Raw genomic sequence first — 23,318 nt, forward strand, 5'->3', positions numbered from 1 at the left:
ATTGTTCACAGCCATACTCCCACTAGTTAATAGACAGCTGTATATTTTTTGCATTCACTACTGTCTGTGAATTAAAGTTCACACCCTGAGCACAAAGGGCAGGGGCCGTTGTCACAATCAGAGAAGAAACCACTGGTTCCTGCCCCACCAAGGTTCTCCACACCATGCAAGACATTTTGATTGTACCCCTTCTACCCACTGCCTCTCCCTGTCATCCTCTCCCTGTCACCCTCTGCCTCCCCCTACCTGCCGCTGTCACCCTCTTTCCACCATTGTCTTTTGTTATCACTGTCTTCCTTAATATGTCAACCTCTTCCTGCAACATACTGCCACCATTGCCTCTCCCTGTCACCCAGTGCCACCCCTGCTTCCTGCTGTCAACCTCTGTCAACCACTGCCTCTCCCTGTCACCCACGGGTTCCCCCTGCCCATCCTACAATTCTGCTTTTCACTGTCACCCTCTACCTCCCCACGACTTACATGGTCACCCTCTGCTTCTCCCTGTCACCCACTGCTGTGTGGCATATTCTGAACTAGGGTTGTAGTTGAGGAGGGGGTCCCAAATTATATTTTTGCATCGGGGCCAAAAAATCACAAATACTGCCACTGCCTGGATAAACCAGGTGCAAATGCTACTAGTGCTGAACAACATGCATTTTGTGATAGTAACAATATTGCAAATGCACACAACTGTGGCCAACTCTGCATTAACCCCATAAAATGTATTTGATCACATCTGAATGAAAACAACACCCTTATGCAGAGTCGGCTGCCAAATTCTACACTGAGGGGCACAAATACTGGCACTTGTGCAGCAGCCCATCCTTTAAAAGAATTTGTAAGTATAGAGTACAAGGACATATTTATCAAAACTTGAAAAACCCTATTGCTGGAGAAAACAAATGTGTTTACTGCCTGAAGGACTTATTGTAGCAATAATGGACGTGTTGAATAATGGGAGCTGTAGTATTAGGCTCTTTGGAATGGGCAGATTACTTAACCCATACTTAAACTCCCACTTCTACATGATTTTGGTGGCAAACAAGGTTAATGAAGAATAAAAACAATAAATTCCCCCAGTACACCATAATGGACCAGCAAATGAGACATACATCCTATAGGATAATATTAATGCAGATATCTCAGTTATACGTATAGTAGGCTACCAGCCATTGCAAAGTGTCTATGCTCTGGCAGTTCTACAATGCATGATGATGACACCTAATTTGCGTCTTACATTTACAGCATGTATTTTTAAATTTAGAGCCAAATCACCAGGAGGCACCCCAAGATCCTCCAACATGGCACTACAAGGGCCAGCACACCCTCCATCAAACATTTCCATAAATGCCTTTTAGAACAGCGATACATAAAATGTGGACCAGCAAAAGAGACATACACCCTACATAACAATAGTGGTTCTGAATTCGTCCCCTTACCAGATATTTGTGGTCTGCACATGCACACTCCCCGGGAGTGAAGAGCTTCGGCAGGTTACACACTCGCCATCCATTCCCTCGAGGTGGGCAGGGCAGGGGGTGGCAGCAGCCCTAGCTAACAGGAAAGCCCAGTGTTTTATGGGACTTGTGGCGCTTTCCTGTTAGCTAGGCTGAGAGACTTTGCAGCCCAAAGAACAGGTCTGAATCAGGCCCAGTATGCAGAGATCTCAGTTGTACATTTGGTAAGCCACCAGCCATGGCAAACTTCTTTATTTTGGTGGTTCTACACTACCTGATTATAGCACCTACTTTGGGCTATACATTTCTGCATTTCTAAATTGAGAGCAAATTGACCTGGAGGCACCCGAAAGTCATCCAATATGGCACTACAAGGATCAGCATATATTCAACTACTGACCCCAGCCATGCCTCTCAGAACATCGGAATGGTAGTTGCTCAAATCAGTTTATTGGTCCATACCATATGCATGCAAATGTATGTAACTGAGACCTCTAATTTACTATTGTTATGTAGGATGTACATTGTGTCTTGTTTTCTGGTCCATTATGGTGTGCTGGGTGTATTTTTTCTTGGCTAGATTAAACCCTCTTTTACATGCACCAGTGATGGACCAATACATTGATTTGAGCAACTACCATTCTGTGTAAGGTTAAGGGATGGGGCTTTTGTAGACACTTTCAGTTTTTAGCAAGAAAAGGATATACAAATATATATCACTAAGGTGCTTTGGTATGGGTGTGCTTGGCCTAGCAGCAATCACAGAAAAGGGGTAGTTGGCCCCAATACAGTACAATAGAAAAAGGAAGAGGTGTGACTGCGCTAAATATATTTAAATATATTTTTAGACTTTCTAAGCAAAAAAAAGGATAAGGTGTGTGAGTATAAAATACATTTAATAGTAGAAATAAAACATTAAAAATACATAATATTGAATAGACCAGACATATAGTATTAATAGTCACCCTTGGCTCTCCAGAGGTTAGTCTATGTGGAAATAGGCCAGATGGTCATTCACTTTTGTAGAATGAAGAAAGGCTTTGGAGGTTGTTGGATCCGTGCGGGGAGAGCCTTATTTGTAATCCACCTTTTGAAATTGTGGGGAACAGAGTCTCCGGGCAGTAGTTAATGTCCTCATCCACAATTGATATTCAGGCTTTAAGGGGGTGGCGTGCCTCCAGATGGTTCCTTTGCCTTAAAGTGGAGCAAGAGGTAAATGGTGTCTCGGGAATTTTTCTGACCCAGATTGGAGAGAGATTGACAACCATGGTGAAATGGTGGATTCTCATCCACAAGGTTTAGGTGACTCGGTTCTCTGGAGGGGTGTAACATCAAGGAGGGTGTCTGGTGTACAAGGAAAACACCTGCTTTCCTTGTACACCAGACACCCTCCTTGATTTTACACTTTTGTACTTTCAGTTTTTAATTTAACTGCAGCACTTTAATAAAAATAAAGGGTTTTAAAGAAAAATCTCATATCTTAACTTTAACATACATAGTAGAACAGTTACACGGCTCACCACATGTATCAGACAGCACATGAGGTGGGGTAAGAAATACATTTTGTATAAAATAGCTAATAGATCCATTCTACTGTGTTCACATGTCTCCAGGCACCAATGAGGGTTTCCAGTTTCTATTTTGCACATCGTGCCCCCACTCCCCCCAAATAAAGAAAGTACTCCATACCTCTACCCTAAATGCACATCAAACTCCTTCCCTTCCCAATTCAGTGTTATGTGTTTGTAGACCATATATGATTTCTATGGCAGCGGTCGCCGGTGTCACCATAGTATATTAGGGAAGGCAATGGTGAGAGGCACTAGGCAGGAGACAAGAAACATGAAATTGAGACACAAATAGTTTCTGTGTTTTAGTAATATATATAGTAATATAGAGTTGCAGCATAGAATGTCCAGACCTATTTCCGCTGTAAGTGTTGCTACTAACGTATACTGTATACAGTACAGTATAAATATCAGCCTAACAAAATGATGGAATAACGTAGCGGTAATGTCAGCTTTGGCGGCAATAGATTGATACTTGAATTGCTCGGCCGGGTGCCATCTAGTGGCTACCAGTGTTCACAGCACTTGAATCCCTCCCCCCATAGAGCAGTGTTAGCCTTATCGTATAAAGGATATGATTGTTTGCCTATGTTCTAAGCTTATACAATAGATTGGTGTCCCCAGAGGAAGCCACTGAATGAGATCTGCAAGTTAGCTTTGCATTCGTGGCATCATTTCTTTAGCTAAAATCAATCGTCTTAAGTCCCTTATCTAAAGCATATATAATAAAGTTCAATCTTCGGGTAAAATAAATATTACAAAAACAAACCTGCAAACATGGCAGGGCATTGGAGCACCATAGCATACCATATGTCATACAGTATACAGAAACATATTAAACACACCAGCCACAATTAATGTCAGTCTCTAATTCATCTCTTCTACAGCACCATCTCCCATGTAAACTCCCAGCCCTCATTATGTATTTATTACCTAACCACATGATTGTCTATCATATCAGCTGCATTTCATATGTCCTTAAGCTGAATACATTCCCCTGAAACCCAGACTAATTCTACAAACTCAATTAATCTCTCTCACTAGCCTCATTTTCAGTTAATTTCCCCCAAGCACTTGGCCTGGTGAGTGAACGGTTTCCCTTTTGCTCCGTGTATAAGAGTGTAAGTGACATTCACTGTGTGCAGAACACCTTTTTTCTATAGGCAGATTGCAAGTGGATTTTATTTTTACTAGGACTAAGGATATTTGACGTAATAGCTCGAGTCATGCATATCCTCGTTGTTCCCTTTTAGAAGAGCATCTCAAATGACATCTTTCTTGACCCCTTAATTCTGCTGCTCAACACAGTCTTTAACAAGACTCTCATTAACACTCATGCTGACAGCTGCCCTTACGACATGCACGGTACTCAAAATAAAGCATACTTATTAGTATTCAAGGGAAGTTCTAGGTACATTTAAATCATTGTAAGTATTGAAAGTTATTTGGTCCTAGATAATAATTATCTGTCACATCCTGTATACATAGCTATCTGGTCAATTACAGCTTTACAAGCTGAAAGCAGCCATTGAAATGTATTATGCAAATATTGAATTCCAGCTGCGAGATGTTATCCTTCTCTCTTCCAGTGTGCACGTTATGATAATACTTTTGCAGCAGAAATCCTCATTGACCGAGGCGTTAATATAAATCACCAAGATGAAGAATTCTGGACTCCGATGCATGTTGCATGTCTATGTGATAACCCGGATATTGTCCTTCTACTTCTTTTTGTAAGTATCCAAAATTCATAGAAATAATTGGTTTAAGAAAATCATGTATAATTGTTACTTTGAATGTGCTTTATTTTATTTGTTTCAATTAAATCTCAAAATACATAAAATCCGATGACCAAAAATGTATACAAGTGACCTAGCATTTCTCAGCATATGTAGGCAGGAAGATGTTCCAAAATGCACCCAGTGACAGTACTGGGGGGGGGGGATGCCATTCCTGGGCCAGGACAGTGACTAAAGTACTGTATATCAAGTATCATTTGGGAACATTTCCCTTAAAGCAATGTAGAAGTGTAGAAGTGTGGCCAATGTTGTGGACTCTGGAGGTCTCACCAGGCATGCTGGGGGTTCAAAAAGGGGAATGGGTACCTCCCTATTTTGTCAGACATATGCCCCACAATTTCTTGAGTCAGCCCTGCCCAGTGAGACTGAATGTGAGTATATAGTAGGTGTGACATATCACCAGATTTCCTATATTCATACCTATGACATCAATGCAGCAGCTGCAGTGCGTTGGGGCCCCTGAGGACAAAAGGGCTCACTGCTGCCCCTCTCACCCTCTTCTTGTCACCCACTGTTTTTCTTATCACACCCACCGCTGTGTTGGATATTGTGAACTTGAGTTGGTATATTCTTGCACCTGGTCTCATAACCCACAAGTTCCGCCACTGCCTATAACATTACTATAAACTAGACATTTACTGCAAGTGTATGGTTTGCTTCCATTTATAGCACTATATATTCCTGTTCCAGTTCTTCACAGTTTTTTTCTCCGCAGTAAGCTTAGATAGGTGACATAAGATAGGTGACATTAGAAAATTAGTCAAATGTGTGTGAATCTTTTAAAGTGAGAAGATTAATTTTCACATTTGATCTGATTAACGTAAAAGCCATTTCATAGGGTGTTTTGTTGGTGTACATACATAGTAATTAATGTTAGGTACTTGTGTATTAGCACGGCGCCCACTAAGCAATTTGCTTAGTGGACTATTCTGTGTAGGAAAATCGCATTGCATCGCATCGCATGGGCCATTTTAGTGCCATGCGATGTGCGATGCGATTTTCCTATGTAATTTATTCACTGCTCTCTCAGCCCCAGGCCACCGCATCGCATCTGCCGCAAAATCGCATTCAATTGCATGCGATTTTCTAGGGTGTGTGATGCCATGACATTAGGTATACAATAATATGATTGTATGTCCCTAAAATAGGTTTAACACACCCCCCACTATCCACACCACCCCGAAGCGTGGCGAGTGCAGCGGAACGCGTCCTCCGACTTTTAAATTACCCCACTATCCACGTCGGCGTGGAGTTGATTTTATATAGTGTGGCGAGCGCAGTGAGCCACCAAGCCCGAAGCGTGACGAGGGGACGCGGAATACATGTAAAGTAATCCGCATTCCCACACGGGGCTCGCTGCGCTCACCACGCTTCGGGCTCGGTGGCTTGCTGCGCTTGCCACACTATATAAAATCAACTCCACGCCGATGTGGATAGTAGGGGAATGAAAAGGTCGGAGGACGCGTTCCGCAGCGCTCGCCACGCTTCGGGGAGGCATGGATAGTGGGCGGGGTGCGTTAAACCTATTTTGGGGACATACAATCATATTATTGTATAGCAAATGTAATGGCATCGCACACCCTATAAAATCGCATGCGATTTTGCGGGACATGCGCTGCGACAGAACACTGAATAAATTACACAAAAAAATCACATACACAAGTACCTAATGTTATCCATTACCTATTATATATAAGCACTGAAAATGAATAAAAAAGACGGTACTTGTGAGTTATCCGGGCTGCCGATTTTTTCATCGCGCCCGAAATCGTGGGCATCGCGTCGGTCGTGGCCGTTATAAGGAGCCGCGACGCGATGCCCACGATTTCCCATAGACAGTAATGTTAAAAGACACGATGGACCCGATTTCCGACCCGATTTCCCATAGACAGTAATGTTAAAAGACGCGATGGACCCGATTTCCCATAGACAGCAATGTTAAAATAAAATGACAATATGAAATTGTCCAATATGTTTTAAAAAAAAATGTTTCATGGCCCCCCACCACCGTTAACGCCACCCCGCTATTGACGCCAACCCGAAGCGTGGCGAGCGCAGCGAGCCCGCGAGGGGCGGCGGTACGCGTCCTCCGACCTTTTCATGCCCTACTATCCACTAGGGCGTGGAGTGAGAATAGAATAGTGTGGCGAGCGCAGCGAGCCACCGAGCCCGAAGCGTGGCGAGCGCAGCGAGCCCCGCGAGGGGACGTGGACACCTTCACAGGTATCCGCGTGCCCTTGCGGGCTTCACAGGTGTCCACGTCCCCTCGCGGGGCTCGCTGCGCTCGACACGCTTCGGGCTCGGTGGCTCGCTGCGCTCGCCACAATATTCTATTCTCACTCCACGCCCTAGTGGATAGTAGGGCATGAAAAGGTCGGAGGACGCGTACCACCGCCCCTCGCGGGCTCGCTGCGCTCGCCACGCTTCGGGTTGGCGTCAATAGCGGGGTGGCGTTAACGGTGGTGGGGGGCCATGAAACATATTGGACAATTTCATATTGTCATTTTATTTTAACATTGCTGTCTATGGGAAATCGGGTCCATCGCGTCTTTTAACATTACTGTCTATGGGAAATCGGGTCCATCGTGTCTTTTAACATTACTGTCTATGGGAAATCGTGAGCATCGCGTCGCGGCCCCTTATAACGGCCACGACCGACGCGATGCCCCCGATTTGGGGCTAAATCGCGGGCATCGCGTCGGTCGGGTGTCCTTAACTTAAGGACAAAATCGGCAGCCCGGATAACTCACAAGTACCAAAAAGACTAAGATATGCAGTATGGCTGCCTCCATAATGTGGCTATTTTCAAAACTGAGTCCCTTGAGATATGAAGACCTTTTGTAAAAAAAAAAAACATACTGGGGGCCAAATATAATAGGGTGTGAGAATCAGAAAGTGAGATTTAGGAAGAGTTTTTCCATTTTTCTTAAAGCGGCAATCATTTACACGGGGGGGGGGGGGGGCTGAATATGCAATGTAATGGATTGCTGCTTTAAAAAAAATGGGAAAACTCTCCCAAAATCTCTCACTTTCTGATTCTCACACCCTATTACATTTGACCCTATGGGGGAAATTTACTAAAGGAAATTTGTAAAAAAAATAGGTGTATTTGTATCCAGAAATACACTTATTTTTGACATTTACTATCCAGAAAATACGGCAATTCGTAGTCCTTTAGTAAATTTCCCCCTATATGTCTACAAATTGTCTAAATTATTTTAAATAAAAAAATTCCTTTAAATCTCCCACAAATGGTATGTAACAACACAACATAATTATTCTCTATTATTATTATATTAGAATTTTTTTTTTGGTATGTTCTGTGTCTGTGGTATATAATTTTCACTTTTCATCCTCAAATCTTCCATTGATTTACTTACAAATAGGCTTTGCTATCATTTCTAATGTTTTGCTTGAAACTACAGTTGTGATTGTTGTGATTCAAAAGTGGAACACCAATTGAAGCTGTAATCAAGACATTAATTCGTGAATGCTTTTACATATCAGATGAATCTTTAATAAATGCCGAAGATGATTTTTCAGTATTATATGTTTCTGAATTTGTATTGTGAATGTGTCTGAGAAAATAATGAATAAATATGAATTTGTAAGACTGTTAAGGAACCACAACAGCTGGTGTGATTATGTGGTGGGGGGGGGGGGAGGTTATACTATAATGACTTTGTTTGAACATGCTAGTGACATGGGCTATTTTTTTTATTTACATCTGAGTTTTAAGCAGCCCATACACGCTGTGATGCAGGCTGTCCGATGTGTGCTTTGAGGTGCGCGCTCCCGCAGCACCTCATCGCACAGTACAAAAAGGGGTTGGGATCGTTTGGTCGAATGTCATTACATCGAATCCATTAGGTCGAATTGCTAAAAGGTCGACATGATTCTAGGTCGACATGGGAAAAGGTCGAAATGATTCTAGGTCGAAAGGTCATTAGTTCGACAGGTCATTAGGTCGACAAGGTCATTAGTTCGACATTGTCTAGGTCGACATTCACAAAGTCGACATGGGGTTTTTCACTGTTTTTTTACCTGAATGTCAACACAGTCGACATGGACACAGTTTAAAGTGCACTGCATCCCCTCGCATCGCTCGCTGCGCTCGCAATGCGTCGGGCACGGTGCCTCGCTACGCTCGGCACACTATTTTATTTTCCCACCACGCCCTAGTGGATGGTAGGGCATGAAATACCGCCTGTCAGCACATGTCGGCTCAAAAAACAGTGAAAAACCCCATGTCGACTTTGTGAATGTCGACCTAGACAATGTCGAACTAATGACCTTGTCGACCTAATGACCTGTCGAACTAATGACCTTTCGACCTAGAATCATTTCGACCTTTTCCCATGTCGACCTAGAATCATGTCGACCTTTTAGCAATTCGACCCAATGGATTCGATGTAATGACATTCGACCATAATGCATTCGACCAAATGACCGCATCCCACAAAAAGTATGTGCTTGCACATACTTTTTGTACTTAGTTTTCATCACATTGCATCGCATTGCATGCACAACGCATGCACAGGCAATGCAATGCGATGTGATGTGTGCTAGTTAAGCACTGAACGCACGCCCGTATCGGGACGTGTATGGGCGGCTTTAGACCTAGTTGGTCGTCCTTAACTTTCCAACCTGGAGACATGTTCCAATGGAGTCCTGAGTTATTTGACAATGGATGCAGCACAGGCGGTATAATGGTTAGCATTACTGCCTCACAGTGCTGAGGTCATGGGTTCGATCCCCACCATGGCTCTTACTGTGCGGAGTTTGTATATTCTCCACGTACTTGCGTGGGTTTCCTCCGGGTACTCCGGTTTCCTCCCACAATCCAAAAATATACTGGTAGGTTAATTAGCTCCCAACAAAATTAACCCTAGAATGTCTGTGTGTGCGTGTACATGTGATAGGGAATATAGATTGTAAGCTCCAGAGGGGCAGGGACTGGTGTGAATGTTCAACTACTCTGTAAAGCGCTGCGGAATATGTATGCGCTATATAAGAAACTGTTAATAAATAAATAAATTGTTACCTTTGCTTGATATTGTTGACTATAATTACTGCAGAATGATATATATTATAGTACATACACTTTTAATCAAGTAACTAGGGGAAAGTGGATGTGTTACCCATAGAAACCAATCAGATGTTACTATCTCTACTTCTCTATTTTAAAAAGTTATACTGATTCTGCCCCTAAGTCTTTTTTATGGGACATTACATGCTGTGGCCATTTGTGCTGGGACAACTATGAACCATAGACATATATTTTAAGGCTTAACTAAGCCTTGTCAACCAATTAGGGCGCAATTTAAAGCTCCGATACCGACAAATGTTCTCACTGGTTTAAAAATTAAGCAAAGAAATGGTTGTGATGTTAAATGACATAAAATTTTTTTTTTGTTAATTAATCTATAAATGAGTTTAACAGTCACCGTTCCTTTACTTTGCTATTTATGCAAGCTAATTTAGGGCTTTTTATTCACTTTGTATGCAAACAATGAACCTTTTGATTTCCCTTAGAAGTAAAAAAGAATATGTTCTACTATAAGGAACAAGATTGACTTATTATAGAAATTAGGATTTTTTTTTTTACTTATCCAGGAAACCAAGTGATGGGGTCTGCTTCCTACTGTGCAATTTAATTTAATTGCTAGGTGAAAAAGGACTCTAGGTTGGTTTGGATCAACTCATTTATGAGATAAAGCTGCTCTTCCACATTATTCTAATTAAATGTTGCACTGTCCAAGACACCTTTTTAATTGATATGTATGCAGCAGCGTAACTACAAATGCAGCTCCCCCTGCCAAAAAGAAAAAAAAATTGGCAGAGACAGCGCAGCCAGGTACACACTCACAGCGCAGGTACAGAATAAACAGTATCTGCGCTGCTTTAATCTTTCAGGCCCCGGAGGAAAGCATCCTGCTCTCTACAACAAGCAGTGAGGATGGGGTTGGGGAGCAGCAGCCACGGTGGAAGGGGAAGCGGCAGGCAGAGTGGAAGGGGGAGCTCTCTGGCTGTCTGTGTGAGGATCCTCAGTGACCCGCCCCATGGGCGGGTCATGGGGACATTCACTGAGCGTCCTCACACAGACAGCCAGAGAGAGAAGTGTATCTAATTGGCTGCTGCTGCCGACTCCTGACACAGGACTCCTGCTGTCTGGCAGCCTCCATGAGCTTCGTGACCCTGCGACCCGGTGGCACCTGCTCCCCACTGCCACCGCTAGGGCTGCTGAGCTGTAATTACGCCACTGTATGTATGAGATAAGTTTAAAGCTGTTTAACTAAACACACGAGTATTCAGGAGCATGATTTAGGCATGGAGTCAATCATGCAGGCCATTTTTTCGTTATTACCTTCAGATTTTGTTTGGTTTCATGGAACACTAGCTTTCTTACAAAGGTAAGACCATACCTTATGTCCACACCACAGGGGATTGATGATGAAGAGGGGGCCCAGGTGCAGGCTCATGTATGCCCTTTCCTATCTGGCAGCGCAGTATACTCTGGATTTGTGTCAGATTCTTCTGCGTATATGCAAGTATCCAGAAACATGGCGCCATTGTCACATTTCTTCAGACTTCTCTATTGACACAGGACTCCAGAAGAAAAGTCTACTTATGGCTGCACTGTGTGTGGGGTGGGCCCTACTGGACTCCAGGGCCCATGTTCACCACAAGCCGGCACCCTTTAGGTATACAGCAATGGGTACTTGTTTCCTAGCCCATCGCATTGTATACCATAAGCATTACAATGGTATGCAATCCCATGCGATGCGATACGATGTTGCGCGATGGCACCCAATGTTATACAATTTGAAATCGTATACCATCGCATTGTATGCCAATGTATGCCATATACAATGGTATAAGATTTTAAATTGTATAAGCACCCTAATGGGTGTTTTTAATGTTAAATGGCCCCCCTATAAGATTATTAATTGTATAAGCACCGTAATGGGTGCTTACAATGTTAAAAGCACCCCCACGCCACCCCCAGTATCAAGTCCAACCCGAAGCGTGGCGAGCGCAGCGAGCTCGTGAGGGGCGGCAGTACGAGTCCTCCGATCTTTTCATACCCCCACTATCCACGTCGGCGTGGAGTTGATTTTAGATAGTGTGGTGAGCGCAGGGAGCCACCAAGCCCGAAGCGTGGTGAGCGCATGTGGAATACATCGCTTTGGTGCCGACGTAGATAGTGGGGGTATGAAAAGGTCGGAGGACGCGTACCGCCGCCACTCGCGGGCTCGCTGCGCTGGCCACGCTTCGGGTTGGCGTTCATAGTGGGGGTGGCGTGGGGGTGCATTTAACATTGTAAGCACCCATTAGGGTGCTTATACAATAAAAAAATTGTATAGGGGGACAAAATCGCATCGCATGCGGCTATATGGCATGCGATGTGACACGATGAATAAGATGCCATACGATTGAAAATCATACCCGCCAACAATCTCAAATAAAAAATTGGTGCAGGCCAGGAGATGTGGCCATAGATAGGGGGTGTTACCATTTTGAAGGGGGTGTGGTCTGGACCATTTTATTTTCCACTACCCCAAACTGAAACCGGGCTAATATAACACACTCACACAGGATCAGGAGCGCACACACACACACTGCATACCACACGCTGCTCCTCACCTCATATACACAGACCATGCTGCACACATGTTAGACACACACACCGGCCTCTTGTCCTCCCACCCCCTGGCCCCTGCTCACCTGGATTCCCCTGCTTGATGGACAGGCCAGACAGGTACAGGTCTCAGGTCAGGGCTCCAATCCGGGTGTCCCACACCTGTATCCGCCCGTGCAGGTTCCGCAGCTGCAAGGGGAGAGGGTGCTGGGAGGGGGGAGCGCCTCGCACACGCCGCCCCTCACAGCTGTGATGCCCCCCAATCGGAGTCTCTCCCTGAGCAGGGGGGAGGCGGGCCTGCCATGTCCCACCGCCGTGCACCCTGGGAGATGTAGTCCTGGCTGGCTGCTTCCCCACGCTCCCTGGGAAACGGTACTGTACCGGCTAAAATGGTACAGTTGGAGGGTATGCAATGATCCCCACCATAACTACAATTATGCATATTTTTAATACCTGTCATCTGAATGGGCTATGGGTGGTCTTACTGTTATAGAGAAGAGAAGGGCTGAAATCTAACTTAATAAAAAAGACATTTACAACATTAGAAACTACTAAGAATATATGCTTGGTAAACATGTTGGAAAAGTAGAAGCCTAGATAAAGGTTTGTGTTTCTGCAATCATTTGTTTAAAAAATGTTTAGTTACTATTGCCACTTATTACCATATTTTTTCAATAAGAACTGGTCCATTAACAAACCTGTTGGAAGATAAGTTACATCATCAATTAAAATGATCTCCAGCTGCTCAATTTCATTAGTACTTTTTATCTCTGGATTGCTGCAGAGACCTGGTTTCTTGCAGTCTTATATTATACTGTTCAAATAATTGCCTGTACTGTGGAAATTGAAGCTGTATTGTTTGAGGGTCTCTATGGTTATCTTTTTATTAGAGGGAAATTGTCCCCAAGAGTAACAAAATATTTTGTTATTGAGAAGGAATATTAGGCAGTAAACATTTCTGCTCATTTGCATAGTTGTCCATTTCTAGTTGATCATGGACTATGCCACTTTGCAGTTGTTAACCCCATGAAAGATGGAAAATCAAGGTTAAGAAGGTCATGTGTACAAGGTTAAGCCCAACAATGTCCACACTGTATTTATAATTAAGACTTAAACTATTCGCTGTGTTGTCTTATATACAATTTCCGTACTAGGTGGCTGTCTCCGGAGTCATTTCTGTGCAGGATTGAACGTGTTACATCAATTCATTTGTGATTGCATTGCAAGAAACAATGGCTGCCCCACTTGTGATTTCCACAAAAGAAGACCATCATGCAGTGATTCATTTTTTGTGTGGTCTGAGGGTGATGATATTTATATTTATATTTATTGAAGACTTTGTGCTCAGCATGAAAAAAACTTTGGGTAATGAAGAAAAGAATAAGAATGAACAGAAAAATTCAAAGAGAGTCGCACAAGTTTCATCCATGAAGAATTAGACGGATGCTTATGCATGTCCACAACTGATGAGAACTTTGAGCGTGCACGTGAACTGATTCTGTTGGATAGTCAAGTGACAGTAGATTATGTTGCAATCATATGCAAATCAACCATGGCTCTGTCTATGCAATAATTAATTAAAAATGTGGGTGCATTTGTGGCTCACAGCTCACCCTAAACCATTTTTATTGAGGAGATGTGAAGGCTTATTGACAGAGCTTATTGAAAAGCAGGGAGAGTATGTAGTAATTTATTTGTCTTTCACCCTGTGGAGACTGGCGAGGATAGCTAAAATCAACTCCATACTATCTATAGATGATAAATATATGCTGACCTTTGCAGAATTTGCAGCCCAACATGCCATGATAAGCCCATACCCCCAGCCTATGTAGAAGTTAGATTTTATGTGACCCACATAATAAAGCACTTCTCGAGTAGAGATTGGACCAACACGTCAGACTGCCTATTGGTACATCCAGTCCCCCAATACAAAGCCATACTGAGCTATTACACGTTTTTGGGACAAGTTTTTGACCAATCCCAAATAACTGGAGGCATGTCCTCCTGGCTAGGCCATTTTCCAAATTTCAAAATGCAATGTTGGAAAAAGTGCTTGTATTCTCTAGGAAAATTCTCCCTGCGGGCATGTACAATGAACTTTACTTCGACGTTTGCATATGTTAACTGCTGATAACAATTCTTGCCCAATGTGTCACCAGGATGAAGAAGATGTCTATAATACTCTCTGGGGCTGTCCCATAGTTTAATACTTTGTTCACCTAGTTCCATAGGTTCCATAGGTATGCAGAAACCAAACTTTACAGTTATGTTCCTTTAACCCAGGAATAGGCAATTTGGGGAATTTTTAAAAACCAAACTTCAGAATAACCTTAGAGTGCAATAAATTGCTACTGGCTTGAAGTGCAGTGGGTAGAAAAGCTATTTTCCAGGGTTGGCTAGTGCACACACCACCCCAAATACCACCGTTTTTTTATTTTTATTTTTAAATAAAACTGTATTTCTCCATATGAAAAGCATGGAAACATGGATAAATAAAGAAATATATGTTGGAAAATTTTTCTCATGATGAGAATCGTATATTGCCTCTCTCCCACTAATGACCAGGCAGCATATCCATTATAGTTTTAAGAATACCACTTGGTACCTAACTAGAGTTACAGCAGGAGAAGCACCAAACTCTATAACTTAACCTGTATATTTGGTTGGGTGGCGTTCACTCTCCAGGAAATATTTTATTACCACGACCATATATATTTATTGTTTTGTTACTTACGTTACATATAATTGTATAGTGTATTTTCCATTGTCAATATAACGTTTTCCGAAGAACAAATTTTGTGAATATTCATTATGTGAACAATTCATATTGTGTTTTGCACAAAGCTCTGTTATTAATTCATGATGCCTCATTAAATAATATATACATATTTAAATTAATAAATAAATTCTACAGACAGAGTGCGGATAAATTTTGAATTACCAAAGTGATTCCCAAAACTTTTTATTTTGGGTTGGTACAGAACCCAAATTATTTTGTCTAGGTCTGGATAATTGAGATGAACCTAGCTGTGACACTCCCAATAACCAGCAATACGGCTAGTATTTACTTATCATAGACTCTGGAAGGTATCATTAGAAAAAGTCTGCCCTACCGTATGTGCACAATTTTCATGAATTTGTATCTTTTAAAAGCTTGTGTGAGTTCCTGTATTTACCTATGGAGTAAATAAAGTCACTGAATCTAAATTATATTGTCTTAACCCTGGAACTTTAATAAAACTTCATTACTACTACCTATCTACCTTTTAATTTATTTTACCATTCACAGATCATTTTTATCTTTTGTGAACAAAGTTATTTTTGTTCTACAATCATCTTGGCCTCATACCCAGTTTATGTAAGCCTCTGCTCTTTCATTAAGAATTAATTAGCAGGCATCTGTCTAATAAAACCACAAATGTTTCCGCCAGTGGTGAGTGGCCAACATTCTCAATATACAGTATCAGTGATATGTATGTTGTGTCAAAACTAGACATATTCTATTGTGTTATTCCATACCTTATGCATTAGAACAGCCTTTGGTCACAACCAGTTACTATTTTCTGAGAACAAACACAAGGGGTGAAAAGTAATAGGATGAGAGAATCAGAAAGTGAGAGATTTCAGTTTTTTTTTAAAGCGGCAATCATTTACACTGCAAAACCAGTTTGATTTTGAAGTGTAAATGATTGCCGCTTTAAAAAAAAACCCAGGAGATTTCTTACCAAATCTCTCACTTTCTGAATCTCTCATCCTATTACATTTCACCCAAGGTCTTCTTTGCTTTCAATATGTACATTATTGATTGCTTTTTAATACTATTTTTTGTATGATAATGATAATGTAGGGGGCAGCTGGTGTTTTGAAATATTCAATTTACAAGGTCTTTCCGAGAGCACCAGGGCAAAATAAGTACTGCAAGTCACTAGTTAATAGTGGGATTTCTGAGTAGCAGTCTGCGACTTGGCATGAGAAATATCTTTATCATGCTTCTGTGGAATGCCTCTATGTGCTTGGAATTGGATTTCTTCCTCCCTAACTCAAAGCAGTTTTTTCCCAGTAAGTGAACATCTGATATCCGTAATTGCTTAGCCTCAAGGCTATGGGGTTTTATACAGTGTAGCTAATGGATAGTGTTAAATGTAAAATGTTATTTTGTGCTACAGAGAATATTTGCTGCACAGAAAACTTAACTGGAAGTTATGTAAAAATCAAGTTACAGTACCCTGAGTACTATCTTTTGTTTGCATTAATTATAATTATGACATGTTCTACTGTATATATTAATTTTGTTTTATTTTAGAATTGTATTTTTGGATTTCTCCGAAATGGTGCAAAGGCAAAAATATCCAGGAGGTCAGTTTATAAGATGGCCAACCTAGACCTTCAGTGAGATCCAGTCCTTAACTGCCCCAACAGAGCAATATTGTTACCTTCTATCTATGCAAAACGGGAAGGGAAAGGCCAGGATATCTATGCATTTATGTTAGCAAGAGCAAGCCAATTACGACACTGAAAACTCCTGCCAGTATTGTTACTTTTTTATGTTGCTATCTCTATTCAATAGAATTCAGCTGGTCAGTTGACCAGTCTGAAAAATACTCCATGTAGCTATGATTGGCCAACATTAAAACATGAATTATATCTCTATGAGATATAGAGGACCAAACTATTTAATACAGAAAAAATAACACTATAGTAAAATTTAGAAAAGATGTAAAGAGTAAAACTATCTTAAAGCAAGTATTTCCCAACAGTTACAGATATTATACATGCCTACCCCTTTACCCACAATATTTTTGCAACCCTAATTTCTCTAATCAGTGCGTAGAAAATTAGGAGTCATCAATAGCTCGGTGAAGTGATAAACTGTCTGGTTTTTATCACTGGCCAATCAGCTCCTACCTGTGAAGTTACAGGCTTGGTTTGAAAAATGACAGGTAGGAGCTGATTGGCCGGTGAGAAAAACCAGACAGTTTATCACTTCACCGAGCTTAATAAATCTACCCCTCAGTTTCTTTCTAGAAGATACAAGCAAGTTGGTCTATTGGGCACTGTGCTTTGATGGGTTCTGGGTAAGATGAAAATAAATTATTTTATGACCTGACTAAGGTAGTGCATGGACTGGTTATAGTCCACCCTAATACTTATATGGTTCTTGCCAACTCTGAGACACCCTGCCAACACTGGCATACTCTGGTGTCTTTTCTCTTACTTTTTAATGTTGTGTATTAGATATTGCTGCTTATTGCTGAGGTTGAGGAGCAAACTGCCATTGATGAGGGAGTCCTGACATGATCCATTCTGTTTTAATGGTAAGGTGGTCCCTGTGGAGTTGGGGAGGGGGGCAGCTACTAAGAAGCATATATATATTTAGACTAACCGTAAAAATACATAGCAGGCCAACATGAGGGTGCAGGGCAAAAAACTTATATGTAAAATAAATTGCTCCAAGTGCCCCCTTGAACTATCAGTTCATCGGGGAAGCTCTAGTGAAGCCTCTGGCCAAATCATCCCTGAACTGAGCTCTACCACATGGAGGGGCTGGATGAGAAAGGCTGTTATTAAATTGTGTACTGAGGAACCTTTGATGCCTATGAGGTTCGTACTGTGAGGCATCCCCTTCAGTGTAAAATATGTGTATTACATAGTGAACAGTTTACCTATTGTTTATCATCTCCCTACAACATCCTACTTCATTGTTATGGATGCAATTCTGACCAAGAGTGACTACACACACACACAGTATTACGCTCAAAACATTTTGTCCAGCAGAGACTGCTGCATGGTAATTCTACTTACCACAGCTCACTCACATACTCACTCAATATACTTGCAGGTTAGGTTAAGGCCTCCTGGATCTTGGGCTGAAAATGGTAACCAGCCACCAACTGGCCACATGTTCAGCCATAAATCATAAGAATTAAAAATGCAATTCAATTTTCCAGGTTATGACTTATGGCTGAACATGTGGCCAGCTGGTAGATGGTCACCATTACTGTATGTCGCTATGATGATAGGCATATTTTTTTGTGGTGGCCTGGACCTGTAGCCACACCCACCCCATTGTTTATTTTTTGTTATTTAATTGAAACAATGAGTGCTACTTTACAATAGTAGAAATGCAATAAGGCATCCCACATAAAAACAGATTTTTTTTTTTAGAGTTCAGTATGTTTAAGTCAAACATGCAGAGAAAGAAAAAAAATACAAAAAGGTATCAATTAACACCTTTTGAGGAAGATAACACCTGGCTAGGCATACTTGCCAACTCTTGGTGACTCTCTTGTTGCCCAGACTGTTAGAAATGTTGGATGTTGTTCCTCGCTTACTGCTTCTCTACGATTTAAGGGCCATAACTTGCGAGTAATAAGGCATTCACAACATACAGTAGGCAGATATGCATAGGGAAGATCAACAAATCTTTATATGGTGAATTCTATGCATTGATAGTCACTTTTACTAAAAGTATGGATTATTGTATGGTTTAATTTCTTCTGAACTATTCTAGATGTTCCTGAAAAGCTACATACTGTAGACTTCAAAGGAGTACTGCCATATGTATTGATGTTCACACTGTGCTGTTCTGGCACATCATGACCAGAGTAGACATAGTAATATTACAATTGTCATATATTGTGGATATGTGCGCAGCTAAGTGTTCTGGCAATATTCAGTGACACTTTGTGGCTTATTGAGTTGCCGCCCAAATTGCTGGTTGGATAGGTAATCTCTCACATCTATGCAAAGCAGATCCCCAAATCCATGGTTGTTATTCTGGCCTGCATACCTCATTTGCAGAGCCCCAGTTCTCTGGTAGCAACTTGAGTACTCATGATGCCCACTTTGCTTGGATGTGCTTTTGTTGCGGTCATAAGAAATGAAAACTGTGTATCTAGAGCAGGTGGCAGCAGTGACTCTTGCATAGAAAGTTTATAACAAGAAACATGGCCATAGATCAGAGACTCCTGCATGTGGGAGGAGTTTACCATTTCTTGGGGATTCAAATTAATGTTTTGTCCGCAATTTCTGTTTATTTGGTCTGCGCTTGCTACTGGCTTTTTTCATCAGGAGATATAAGAAATTGGGCAGAGGTATGAGATGTATATATGTGACCGTAAATACAAAAATAATATATAAATATTGGTGTTCACAGGCAAGGAATTATCCTCTTTTACGTAAAAAGATTAATTAGCATAATAGGTAAACTATAAAAAGCTACACAGAGTGACCACATTTTTTATTGTCCAGTCTGATATTGATATACTGCTTTAATATTTGGTGGACTGATTTGGGTGTTTGGATAATAGGGTAGGTTATGGGGGAAATTTAATAGGATGAGAGATTCAGAAAGCGAGAGATTTGGTAAAAAATCTCCAGGTTTTTTTAAAGCGGCAATCATTTACACTGCAAAACCAGGGCTCTTATATACTGGATTAAATGGAACTGTTCTATGATTACTCAATGATATGATGAGGAATTTAATTGCAGCATTAAATCAAAAGACACAAAGGGGTGTATGCAATGCTGCAGATGAGCTGTCACAGCTCGCAGGGTCAGTATTCAACTGCATACGCCGATTCCCCCTTGCTCCATTTTTGGATCAGGGGGAATTGGCATATGCGGCCGCTAATACAGCGAAACTCGCGGCTAAATGCAGCAAGCACCCTGCATTAGCCGCGAGTCTTGCTGTTTGGGGGAACCCTCGCCGTCCTCTGACATATAGGATTCCCCCAGAATGTTGAATAGGGTGAGCGGCCGGAACGGGGGTTAAACAGCGGGGATCTCTTCTTTTCTGCGATCCCCGCCGTTGTTACCCCCTCACTTGCCGCATTGAATACGGGCCAAAGAGTCATTATGCCATTTTGCCGAACTAAGCATTAACCCCTCAGTTTATTTCTGGTCATCATATGCCTCCTCTTTTACATGTTCTCCTAACATTTATCTCTATGTATTTTATGTAAAGAAACACTTATAATAATGGAATAATTGCTATGTTTTTTTTTTTTTTTTTAATAAATTTTATTGAGATTTTCAAAAGAAAAGATTGACAAACAATACATCTCGCATGTCAAATAGGAACCAAAACCAGACATTTCCTGGTACATTGGAGATGATGATAAGTAACTCATACAAAAGTTCCTAAAAATACAGTTCTAAGTACACTTAGTAAACAGTTATGGAAAGAATGAAAGGTACCGGTGCACCTGTAGTTTTGAAATACTAAGTAGTGAAGTCATTGGAGGGGATTACATAAAGGTGTTCAGGGGGGGGGGGGTGAGGGGGGGGGAAGGGAACACACATGAGGAAAGCTATAGAGAGGGGTACCTCGAAATAGAAGGGGCTTCCGGTCCGATATAAGAGAATAGTTATATCATTGCAAGTATTGGACTAATTGCTATGTTTTAAAAAAGAATTAATATTATTTACATTTAAGTGGACAACTGCTTTAAGTACTGTACATTATGATTCCTGTCACATTGTGACTTCATACATTATTAGAAATTGCCTTATAGAAAGTCTCTTGCTACGAGGTGCTGACAGATCATCATTCTAATCACGTTTAAGTATTGTACAACGGTATGTTGATTTATCAGTTATGCAATAGTTGTCTAAGGTGTAGTATTAATATGTTCTATTTATTTCTCATGCTCAGTATGTCATTGAGTTTGTCATCTAACCAGACACTAGAGTTTATCATCTAACCAGACACTATTAATATTCACATAAGGCTTTTCTCCAACACATGTTTCAAATTAAAATTTAATGACATTGTTTACTTGAAATAGACAGTTAAGGAATGCTGTGATAACTTCTGAAGTATTGCATATTGCTTTTCTAATATTTCACTCTAATATGTTCAATATTATTTGTAGTTTACACGTTAATGAAATTATTTTTATTTACTCAAACACCCATCCAACCCCCCCTCCCCCCTCACACACACACACATACACACACACACACAAAAACCTTGAAGTCTACAAGATGGATGAATGAAGCCCATAGAACAATCCAATATTGTTAAGCCAATTAATATCAATGTTCGTGTTTCACAAATGTGGTCTTCGAGGTACCCTAGTCCAAGTTTTAAGGTTATCCATATTTAAGGTCAGATGACTTAACAAGTCCCGCAGGTTGATTTAAACATCTATGCTCAAGCATGGATACCCTTGCTGCCTTAAGGACCAAGTTTAGGAAAGTCCTACTATGTTTTAAGAAAAATGACCGCATACAGCATCTAAAAGACACGTTTAAACGCAATTTGAAATTTATAAGCCATGAATGTAAATAAAAAATATTGTGCAGTGTGAACCTAACATTCTATTTGGGTTGTTGTGTAGTCCCCCTTTCACTGTGTATCCACAATTACATTTCGGGATAGCAGGTTTGCCAGTCATGTCTGTTACAGGAAGCACCTCCTCCTAACATGCAATATGCAGTAATTCAGTAATATAGTCTTTGATATGTCAACTCTGAGTAGTTTTGACTAATATTTGACTTGTTATACTTGATTGTTGATATATTTTTTTCTTCCGATTTAGTCAGGGGCAAATGTTTTGCTGCAAGATGTAAATGGAAATATTCCTCTTGATTACTCCACCGAGGGAACTGAATCCAATTGTATACTTATGGCTTATTTAGAAGAGAATGGTAGGTATTGATGACACACATTTTCATATGTAATATTTTATGTTTGTTGCCATTCAAAAAGAAGACAGAAGAGGGCTAAAATATAAAAAGGAATGCATTTCCATAAATTGCTATCAATTATCAAGCAACATGGAATACAACATGTGGTAACCAATCTGGTATAGTCAGGGCCATCTTCACAGCATTTTAGGTCCTGGACAAAGCAAAGAACACACCTATTCATGGGAACCAATAAAAAAAAAATATTGCATGCCCCCCCCCCCCCCCCCCCCCTGTGCCATCTCTCCACATACTTCCATACAGTGAATGGCTTTAGCACTCTGATTGGTGGATAACGCCAGCCATCAACCAATCCGCATGTTGACAGCCATTCACTATCTGGCTGCATTCTAAGAGATAGGTAGAAAATACTACCTCACTGTTGTTATTGTGTGACCACCACCCACCCCTGCTTGGAGCCCCCAAGAATTGTTGCCAGTGTTCCTACGTGATATGATGGCTCTGGCTACAGTGGCAAACCATTCATTCATAAAAAAAAAATGTCATCCAACTAGTCGGATAAGCAACTAACTTGGAGTACTTAAGTCCTATAAAAAAAATCCTATAACAGTAATAAAAAAATTACACAGTTCCATGTGTTTGATTATATGCAAATTCCATGGCTGCTTTTAGGAGAGGTTGAAAGGGAGGGCAAATGTCTATCAGTGAGTTGCCAGGCAGCGGCGCAGCCAAGCACCACACCAGGCCAGACATAAACAGAGCTAAGGGCTGTCTAGGACTACTGATAGTATAAGTAAAAGTAACCATTAGGCACAGGTGCTAGTTGTAACGAATCATGGTTCATTAAATTGTTTAATTAAAATAGTCAATTAAGCTCATTAATCTTTTTTGTAATGTGAGCATTTTTCTGATCATTATACGCGTGTAAGTGGATTGCACCTTTGATAAGGATTATAGCATGCTGATGAAATTGCTAATTAAACGATCATGGTGATATTTCTTGTTTGTGCAGAGGTGAATTTAATCGTTGACTTCACATCACAGTTTTGTATTATTATCACCACATACATTTTTAGTTGAAACAATGTAAAGTTAAGGATTAAATTCACCTCTGCACAAACAAGAAATATCACCATGATTGTTTAATTACAATCATGGTGATGTTTATTAGTTACTGATTTGTTAGTTCCAAATATTC

The 23,318-nt window shown here is 41.0% G+C and overlaps 1 protein-coding gene across 4 annotated transcripts in view; it reads left to right on the plus strand.

Annotated features, from left to right (window-relative positions):
- Positions 1 to 23,318, plus strand: part of MYO16 (myosin XVI) — a 388,109-nt gene that overhangs the window by 92,577 nt on the left and 272,214 nt on the right. For 3 of the 4 annotated variants that reach the window (XM_083168667.1, XM_083168668.1, XM_083168666.1), the window contains exons 4-5: positions 4,615 to 4,758; positions 22,012 to 22,120. In XM_083168667.1, coding sequence (XP_083024793.1) covers positions 4,615 to 4,758; positions 22,012 to 22,120 — 253 coding nt within the window. The remainder of the gene's footprint in view (positions 1 to 4,614; positions 4,759 to 22,011; positions 22,121 to 23,318) is intronic. The other variant, XM_083168669.1, reaches the window with a different exon arrangement.

This window comes from Crinia signifera, chromosome 2 (assembly GCF_055691185.1).
Source record: "Crinia signifera chromosome 2, ASM5569118v1, whole genome shotgun sequence".
In the NCBI taxonomy this organism is placed as follows: Eukaryota; Metazoa; Chordata; class Amphibia; order Anura; family Myobatrachidae; genus Crinia; species Crinia signifera.